Source organism: Triticum aestivum, chromosome 5D (genome assembly GCF_018294505.1).
Source record: "Triticum aestivum cultivar Chinese Spring chromosome 5D, IWGSC CS RefSeq v2.1, whole genome shotgun sequence".
Classification (NCBI taxonomy): Eukaryota; Viridiplantae; Streptophyta; class Magnoliopsida; order Poales; family Poaceae; genus Triticum; species Triticum aestivum.
The window spans coordinates 174,581,355-174,591,033 of NC_057808.1; the positions used below are offsets into that span (position 1 = coordinate 174,581,355).

The 9,679-nt window shown below is 39.5% G+C and overlaps 2 protein-coding genes across 2 annotated transcripts in view; one reads left to right on the plus strand and one right to left on the minus strand.

Annotated features, from left to right (window-relative positions):
* LOC123119987 (proteasome subunit alpha type-5) overlaps positions 1-3,744 on the plus strand; it is a gene marked incomplete in the record, with an annotated part of 4,676 nt that extends 932 nt beyond the window's left edge. The window contains 7 exon segments of the mRNA XM_044539971.1: positions 425-505; positions 1,205-1,318; positions 1,395-1,496; positions 1,581-1,639; positions 2,861-2,963; positions 3,230-3,295; positions 3,382-3,744. Coding sequence (XP_044395906.1) covers positions 425-505; positions 1,205-1,318; positions 1,395-1,496; positions 1,581-1,639; positions 2,861-2,963; positions 3,230-3,295; positions 3,382-3,474 — 618 coding nt within the window.
* A 1,923-nt stretch (positions 3,745-5,667) lies between these two features.
* LOC123119988 (translation initiation factor eIF-2B subunit alpha) overlaps positions 5,668-9,679 on the minus strand; it is a 4,863-nt gene continuing 851 nt past the window's right edge. Inside the window, exons 3-6 of the mRNA XM_044539972.1 lie at positions 8,684-8,838; positions 8,462-8,603; positions 6,965-7,206; positions 5,668-6,158 (exon numbers count right to left, since the gene is read on the minus strand). Coding sequence (XP_044395907.1) covers positions 5,952-6,158; positions 6,965-7,206; positions 8,462-8,603; positions 8,684-8,838 — 746 coding nt within the window. The 3' untranslated portion in view covers positions 5,668-5,951. The remainder of the gene's footprint in view (positions 6,159-6,964; positions 7,207-8,461; positions 8,604-8,683; positions 8,839-9,679) is intronic.

Genomic DNA, 9,679 nt, shown 5'->3' on the forward strand with positions numbered 1-9,679 from the left:
AGGAGGCAGCTGCAGTCTGCTGTTAGGAATCGGTTGTCTGGAGTAGTTGCCCGGGGTTGTTTCGGAAGATGTATGTTTTAGGCCGCTCGATTCGTGTTGTTAGGACGAACCAATGGCTAGATGCAGCATGGATCGCTGTTTCCTGACATTGTGAATCAGGGCGACAACTTTAGTAGTCTTTAGGGGCTTGCAATGAAGTACCCTAATTTGGACTAGGGTTCTACGCTCATTTAGGCTTGGTTATGTCTTCTTGTCGACTCGCAAGTTGAAGTCTATATATTTGTAGGTGATTTAATTGATTATATCGTTGGCATTTTCTTGGTCATTGTCGTGATAGTTGTAGCGAGATTAAGCTGGAATCTCACTGTTTAAATTTGTATGTGCATATGAGTGATGGTTTTGTTGATGCCCATGCCTTTTGCAGTTGGGATCTACTGCAATCGGGTTGAAGACGAAGGATGGGGTTGTTCTTGCTGTGGAGAAACGTGTGACGTCTCCATTGCTGGTAACTGCTGTTGGTTGTGCCCCTGCAAAAAAAAATGCTGTTTGGTTGTTCACTTGTATCATTGAAGTGTACCTTACCTTTGGGACTGTTATTTGTTTTTATTTTGTACTCAATTTCAATGCAATGTTCCTATATTTCTGTATCACTGATCCTTTAGTTTTCGGTGTGATGGATGAGTTCTTATTATGCTTAGTTTTGCTTTAGGATAATCCTGTCCCTCTTAGGGATTTTGTTCTTGGGCTTCTTTTTGCTGGTTCCAATGCATCAGTGGATTAAATCGTCTCAATAGTAACAGTACTCAGGTTTCCATGGTACTGTATCTTTTCCAGTTTATGTTCCATATAAATGTGTCAGTTGTTTGTTATTTGTGATATTCGACTTTCTAGTGTATATAATGAATAATGTAAAAGGCACATATCAAGTCTTAGATTTACGATCATGGAATCTTTCTGCTCAATTGGTTTCCTCATCCTGTGATGCTTCATATATTATGAGTGACTGACATACACAATTTTTTTGAATATTGCAACTTATGACATTATATCTTGGATATTTGGTAAAAAATTTAAAACTCTTCCATTTCCATTTTTCAGAAGTATTTTGTGTCTTGGTTGCCACAATATTTTTGTACTGATTATATTGCTTCGTGTGATGTCCAATTGTGTCAAAAGTAAGATTACCAATTTGCCTTTCATACAGGAACCTAGCAGTGTTGAGAAAATTATGGAAATTGATGAGCATGTAGGCTGTGCCATGAGTGGCCTTATTGCTGATGCAAGAACATTGGTTGAGCATGCTCGAGTGGAGACCCAAGTACTTCTCTTTCTTGTATACTTTATTCACTTTGTTCATTACCTTATCTGTTATCTCACTTTATACTCATAATCAGAACCATAGATTCTCATATGGGGAACCGATGACAGTTGAGTCCACCACACAAGCTATTTGCGATCTAGCTCTTCGCTTTGGAGAAGGTGAAGAAGAGTCTATGGTGAGCATTTAGTGCTATTACAGTGTTACTATCCCAACACAACACTACCACAGGAGTTTCTGATCTACTTATTTCCTTCTGCAGTCACGACCTTTTGGAGTTTCTCTCCTTATTGCTGGTCATGATGAAAATGGGCCGAGCTTGTAAGTACCAATCATCACAACTGACAAAGACTTTATAATTGAATTCAGGAGGCATACTTGCACAGTTGTCTTTGTGTGTGCTTTCAGTTTTGCTTGTTTGTTCTAGTATTATTTGATGTTGTAGTCGTGCTCATTGACTTCCTGTGGTGACAAACAAAAAAAACTAATGTTAGTTGCAATTTGCAACTTATCTTACACAATAACTTAGAAGTTAGGACCTATTCTTATCCTGTCACAGTTTCTCTTATATTATCGATTCTTTGCTTGCATAAGCCTTAGTATGTCATCTACCCTTGATTCTGGCCGTTTGAACCTTTCTGTGCGGTGAATTCACAAATGGGTACCAAGACTTTTGAGACGTTGGTTGTTCACTCCTTACTATTTTTTGAGTCCTAGGCATCCTTGTATTTACTATTTTTTGAGTCCTAGGCATCCTTATATAGGGGATGTTAGCTTCTTACATGTCTTAACAGTTTCCTAACTGGAAACATTTGGCTTGCTAATTCTTCTGGACTATATTTCCCAACCAACTCCTGATTCAATTTTTACGGGCTCCTTGCTGCCCCATAAGATTGGAGTTGACAATAAACAGTTGGACTCATGCACCTATAGTATAGTGCCACCACACTCTTATGCGTTGTGCTGCAAGGGCCAGCTGTGCCCAATATTCTGACTGATAACCAATAGCTTCCATGATGACCATTCCTCCTTGAGTAAAATCTTTCATAATCTTCTCATAGTTATTATGGTAAGATGATCAGTAGCAGAATGGATAATGGCATCATATTTAACCAACAACAAAATATTACATGTTGCTTAATATAGTTGGGATTTGCTGCGTCCACCAATTTAATTTGATGTGTGAGCTTATGCCCAGCCACAGCCAATGCTCTAAAATTTTATATTTTGGGTAGGATGTATTCTCGGAAAGTTAAACCTCTCAAGTATTGCTACCTCTTAAACATTGTTGAATAGCAAACGGCAGAATGGTCCCTTGGTTATAAGTTTGTCTTTTTCGCATCTTAGTCACATTGCTGTATTGCATGTGGCAACGATTTTTCTACACCCCTCACTCCTTACTAAAAAATAAAATAAAGTAGCTTGTTATACTAAGCCTAGAATTGTTTCTTTTTAGAAGGCAAATTAGGAGTGCCTAGACGGTGTAAAAGAAGGAATCTATATAGATTTGTTGAAGTTCTCTGTCTGCATTTTGTGTCGCAGGTACTACACTGACCCATCTGGAACCTTTTGGCAGTGCAATGCCAAGGCAATAGGGTCAGGCTCTGAGGGTGCCGATAGTTCCTTGCAGGAGCAGTTCAACAAGGTAACACAACAAGATCAAATAGCTCTGAACTGTATGATAACTTGAACACGATTTGCATATATGCAAAGGAAGCTGTAATGCTAACCTCGATTGATCATATTGGATTTTCTGGGAATAGTATAGCTATAGCTAGGAGACCATAATGCTGAAAGTGGTGTGTTTCTAATCTTGTGTGAAGAAAACCATGACGTGACCACACCACTCTTGGCTGTATGTCGATACTTGCACCATGTTTCTGAAAGCTGATGATTGAGTTTCTTCTGCAGGAGCTGACCCTTCAGGAGGCTGAAACCATTGCTCTATCTATCCTGAAACAGGTTATGGAAGAAAAGGTAAAGGCGTCTCAGTCCAGTCTTTGTGATTGCAGTCACTAAGAACCCCCACCAAGTGTCTGGAGTTAAATTGCTATTTGGAACAGGTGACTCCAAATAATGTCGACATCGCCATGGTCGCGCCGAACTACCACCTTTACACCCCTGCAGAGGTCGAAGCAGTCATAGCACGATTGTGAAACGCAGAAATCTTTGTCGAATGTCAACCAGGATTCATATGTTCCTTGTGCTGTGTGTCTGACATCCCGATGCCTTCAAATTAGCAGAAGCACAATTGCTCTATGATATGGACACTGATGTTTTCCTCTTTTCGTTTGATTATCTTGTGTTGACAAGGTGTAGAGGCCTAGCTGTTGTTGCCTTGTCACTTGCCGGCAAGGAGATTGTACTACACCCTTTTGTTTGATACGAAGGATTTGTGGCAATAGCATGCAGTATTTCAGCAACAACTGTCCTTTGCACCGTATGTTTTGGATTATTATTCTGTTGGACATAGCCATTTTTCTTCGCTTCCTCTTAGACTGGACTACTTAAAGGCCGCTAGGTTTCACTTCAGAAACTTTTTATTCGGCTAGGAAGTTGTTCTTTCACTGCTGATGAGACTGCTTTTAGCGTAGATAAAGGTGTCACGTAATAACAGTTGTGCCCGAAACTTTCAACAACAAAAATATCATTTCATTTTTGTTCCCTTCATATTGTGGATTATATCGTCACGCTTTTTGACGTTCTTAAAAAATATCTGAGACAAACTTTCAACAACAAAAGTATAGACTCCTGTTTAGTTTAGGTTAGGGTTTGTTAGTCCTTGCAGGGGTGATGCTTGGGCGGATGATGTCCCTCTTGATGAGAGGAATCACCCCTTGGGCGGATGATGTCCCTCTTGATGAGAGGAAACAAAAGCTCTTTTTACCTGTTGGTAATCATTCGATTAAGTCTTAAATGAGCGCCTCTAAAGTTTGAGGCAAATGAACACATTTTTGTTCGTCATCTCTGGGCTATATATCCTCATGGAACTTCGGTCATTGAATAAAATTATGAATAACTAATGATTTCTCTTGTTTTAGCCACTTTTTTCTCATCAATAACAAAACTAATTATTTTGATATATATAAAATATTGATTTCAATGGCTTTTGCTATAGTAACTTTCCTAGCCATGATTTTTTATTCCACTCCATTCAGTTATTTCTATACGAAATACTAGATTCATTCTAATAATACTAAAGAAATACTGGATTCCATTGTTTCTATGGTTCCCTTTTGAACGGTGAGGCCCTCTCTATACACGAGAGCCCTTTCTTTTATCAAAAGGTATTGCAAACGAGGAGCTCCGGCGTAGATTCCTGTTCGTCTCTTTGAGGCGGTGAGGTTAGAGTTTCTCGCCGTACGTGCACGATGGTGAGATTTAGTGTTAGACACTTCAACTATTTGTAATTCGCGATTTAACCACGAAATGCGCCGCTTCTAGTGTCAAGACCAATAAAGACCTTTATGGTAGCAAGTTGGCTACTTCTACAACTTAAATGGAAACCAAGTCTTTCGTGGTTAAAAAACACACTCTCATGTCAACATCATTTGTCAGGATTTTTGCCGATAAGTTCTTTGGCTTGGATACTTTGTTCTTCTTAATCATTCTATCCAGAATTCAGTTAATGACGAGATTTAGTATCCTTTCTTGCATTTTCATAACTCATGAAATGCCGATAGGCACAAATTCCCCAATTTTGCAACGACGACTGCGGCCCCAGAGTGTTGATTGGTCCTTAGGGGCACGTGGACTAAGACTTTCCGACTGTCATCAATAAAGTGAGGCATGCTCTAGTATGAAAGCAGCGCTAGCGGCGCGTTGATCGCTCGCTGTGGCGATAGTAGTAGTTGTTCGATGGTATATGAATCTCAATTTAATTTTTATTATGTTTGTGATACTTTATACTTTCTGTGAACTCTCGTAAATAGATCTATGCCTATTCGCAAAAGACCTTTCTGGCGTGTCTTGCGTATTGCGCTTCCGGCGAGGTCCTTGAGCACGGAGAATGAGTAACTAGAAAAACTAGGGTACCTCCAAGAGAGACCCCGTAAGGGCATGCAGCAGCAACTATGGGCTGCCTTAGGTCGACCTATCTGCAGTTGAACACGAATCATGTGTTGCTAACTTTTGATCCATATTGAAATATCCAAAAGATTTTATAATTCAGAACAGACGTGATGTTATTTTATGCTCCATATCCGATGTCACCATTCAAATCCCTAGGATAGTTGGCATCAACCGCCAGTTTGCCATATTGTTTAGCACTGCAAGACGGTACCATTCAACTCAATCGTTAGCAATCGATCCAATGGCAGAAGGTACAATACCAAAGATGAGGTATTCTGTAAATTAACAAATGCCACAAGGAAAGTTAAACTTTGCACTCATTCGAATCCAGTCGAGTGAACACTGCAAATTGCTCGATGTCACTTGAGACCAAAATTATTGCTCGACTCCAGAACAACGCTCGGGTAAAATGGATCATCCTCTCACCTAAGGTTTTAGATAACTCTTCTAGACATTTCAGCAGAGGGGGAAAAGATAACAACATACAGTGAGAGACAGGGAAAACCTCAATTCAACTAAAGTACATTAGATCTGATCTGGAGAACATATATCTTAGCAGTGATCATAGGTACAGTTGGATGAGCTCATCGCTCACAACGGATGGTGTCAGAACACCAAGATCAGTCAAAAGAAGTGTGAGGTACTGGGGAGGAGTGTAGTCTCTTGCCGATGTCTCAACTTCCACACCAGCAGGTATCGGAACTCCAAAATCTATTGGTCGATGAGCTGGTGTCATGTCCTTCTGGTCCAGGGGATATAGACGAGCAAACTACAAGAGTATCAAATATACAGGGCTATGTTATCAAACACACTGACACTTCCAGCAAGCGATCAATCATATGCTATAGACAAAAACAGTCATGAATAGTTATATAATACCACCTCCGTTCACAAATAAGTGACGTGGTACGTCTTATTTATGAACGGAGGGAGTAGGATGCAAGTAAGATAAACCATCATTTAATACACTTGTCTACAATCTAGAACTAATTTACTATGTAATCATCAAGTGAACTTAAGTTGCGACAGTTTAAGTAAAATAAACTTTGGTGAATACCTACTGCGAGATATAAGAAATCCTGAAATAAGACATGCAGTAAAGTGATGAATGATTTGTGCAAGTAGTTTCCCGCAAGTTATGACGTGTAGATCTGCGGAGTGCAGAATACTAAGACAAAGTTCCTTAAAATGTACAGGACATATGGTGGATAACAGTGGAAGTTTGAAACGATACTTCCATATCAAATTGCTCTCACATTATGGATGACTGATCAGCTTAAGGATCCATGAAAATTATCTCTAAAAACAATAAAGAAAACGGCAACACCCTAACAAGTGTGAGTCTCCATGTCAAATAGAGGTCCTTACTACTCCCTCTGTATTTTAGTGATCTAAACGCTCTTATATTTCTTTACGGAGGGAGTATATTCTTAAATATACAACAATTTTTACTCGCTGTTCTTAAATATTCAACAGTTATGTTTCATTTATTCCTATTACAGAAAGTAACATGAGAATAGTTTGCAGAGCAACTAGTGAAACAATTTTTAAATAGCCTATCATAGCAGGCAGTACCTTATAACTTTCAGCGGCCACGTATAGAGGTTTATTCATGCTATGAGCTACAAGAGCTATCTGGTAAGTCCCCATCATATTAATAATTCCTCCACTTTCAACAACCCCATCAGCACCAACAAATACCATGTCAACTTCATCCATGGAGTAAGCAACAGCTGAATCAATTAGCACCTTAACAGGAATACCTAATGCTGCAAGTTCATTTGACATTCGTAGGCCAGTTCTGTCTGGTCTGCCCTCTGCAGGTAAATAAACATAACAGATAAACATGAGAAATTCCACTTAACAGACAAGTTGCCACATTGGTTATCGTGATTACTAGCCATGAGGTAGGCTAACAACAAAACATTAGAACTGCAAATCTCTCCACTCAAGATGTACCCATTCAACACGACATCTAACCGCTGAGATTAAAAAAAGGTAAGATATGACTAAATAACTACTGTATACTAGCATTGCACGTCTGAACGTTACGAAGTGATTTTGGTAAAAGTAGATAAACAGTAGATTGCCTTGTGAAATTATTCAACGCGGAGGAAACGCAGAAATGAAATAATAGAAAAGCATAAACCCCATTGATTGTTGTTTGTAAAAAAACAAAGAGTATGGAGCCGGTGGGGATTTTTTTGGCGAACTATAACTTGTGGGATCCACACTATCTAATCTAACTGTTTACTTTAGCTTCCTTCTCTTCCCGTTCCGGCGTTTCCTTTCTAGACTATCTCAAACCCGCTAAATACGTCCTCTGCTAGCGCTGCAAGCTGGCTTGGGAAGCATGGACCTTTTAATGACAAGGGTGATGTGATGGTTCTAGAAAAGCATGGAAGCACCTGCTGGTTACTGTTCATGCGAATCCTGCTGCTTTCAACTGTTGGATTTAAGATACCAATGGTTAGGGTTGATGCTCTATATTCATTCAAAACTGCTACACTATATAATGGTATAGAAAATAGAATTTCAGTCGAAACACATTAGGGTGCAGTTTCATGCATGAATATGATCTCTAGCCCTCAATGCGGTCTACTTTTCGTACACGAAAAAGGTGTTGAGATCAGTCACAACCCTCATTGCGGTCTACCATTCGTACACGAAAAAGGTGTTCAGATCACTCCCAACCCTCACACGCCGTCTACTTTTCGTACATGAAAAAGATGTTGAGATCACCTCAACCCTCACCGCCTTCTGCATGAATACGATCTCCCAAGCCCTCACAGTAAAATACATAGTTCAAAAAAGCGCTAGGCGTTAATTGTGTGTTTTGCCACCGCCTTGCGCTTTTCTGATCAAAGCGCATGCTTACGCGCAATTATGCACAGATTAAGCGCAGTTATGCGCTAGGCGTTTTGCTATCGCATAGAGCCTAGGCGTACTTAAGCGCTCGCTTAGGCGCGCCTTTTCTAACTATGGTAAAATATCACACAGATGACCCTGAAGGGAGAATACACTGCAAGCGTGTTGAGACCACTGAATAGAAAAAAGACTAGATCAAAATACCTGTGCATAATACACGGAAGAGTTTGCGATTTGAGGCAGCTAGCTTCAGGATTTCCAACACCACTCTGGAATAACCATGTACCAGCATAGTGCACCCATCTGAGATGAAATCCTGGCTGAGCATTGCAATTGTCTTACGGGCCTACACAAATATTCTTCTACCAAATTAGTTCAAAGCATAAACCATCTTACAAGAACAGTAGATAGTAAATTACAGGTAACCTTTAATGATATCTCTCCAAACTTTTCCCCTCGCTCAATTAGGCGTGATTTTGCTGCATCAAATTTCTCATGCTCCAAATGTGATGTTCTTGTTACAAAGCGCATGAACAAATCACAAGCAGCAGACAGAGAAATGGAAGTAGCATCCCAGGACTGAAATATAGACATGTTTTCAGTGTGAATTCAAGTAGTCAGCACTGCATGAGGGCTTCCATAACGAAACGTTCAAAGACTATAAGCAGCTTAATCACTTCATCATTAGACAACATCAACTTGTGAACATAATTCAAACCCTAAGGACTAGAGAGAACATGATGGGTGGAATTTTGTACATGCCACTACAAGCATACCAAGCAGATTTTATGCCATTGCAGAAGGGAGTTTATTTCCAACACCACAGAAAACATCGGAGATAGTGCAAAAAGGCAAAGCAGGCGAACACAACTGACGTTTCTGATTATATCTTTTGTAGAAAAAATATTTAGTTGTGAAACAATCTGAGTGGAACACTTGAGACCATGACAGCCATAATAAGAAGCACTACACATTGTATTTTCATAAGCTTCTCACAAAGAAAGAAAAAAATATTTTGTACAAAATGCTATCTCTTCTTTTGAGAGTAATATTTTAACCCCACTAGAATGTAGATTCAGAAACATGATTTATGCTACCAAAAGAGTGGAGTCAGACAGCTGAAGGCCCAGTTTGTCACTGAAAAATATTGTCTACTATCCTTCCTAACTTGACAACGGCAACCCTAAAGTAAGTAATCATCGATCGGAATGTCATAGAAACTCATTTATCGCGACAGTGATGAACTAATAATAGTTAGCTAATACTCCCTCCGTTCCAAAATAGATGACCCAACTTTATACTAACTATAGTACAAAGTTGGGTCATTTATTTTGGAACGGAGGGAGTAGTACCAAGAAGATAAAAACTGCGAGAAAAATCTTGTCAGTTGCAATGCGGTACACAACACCAAACAACCACATG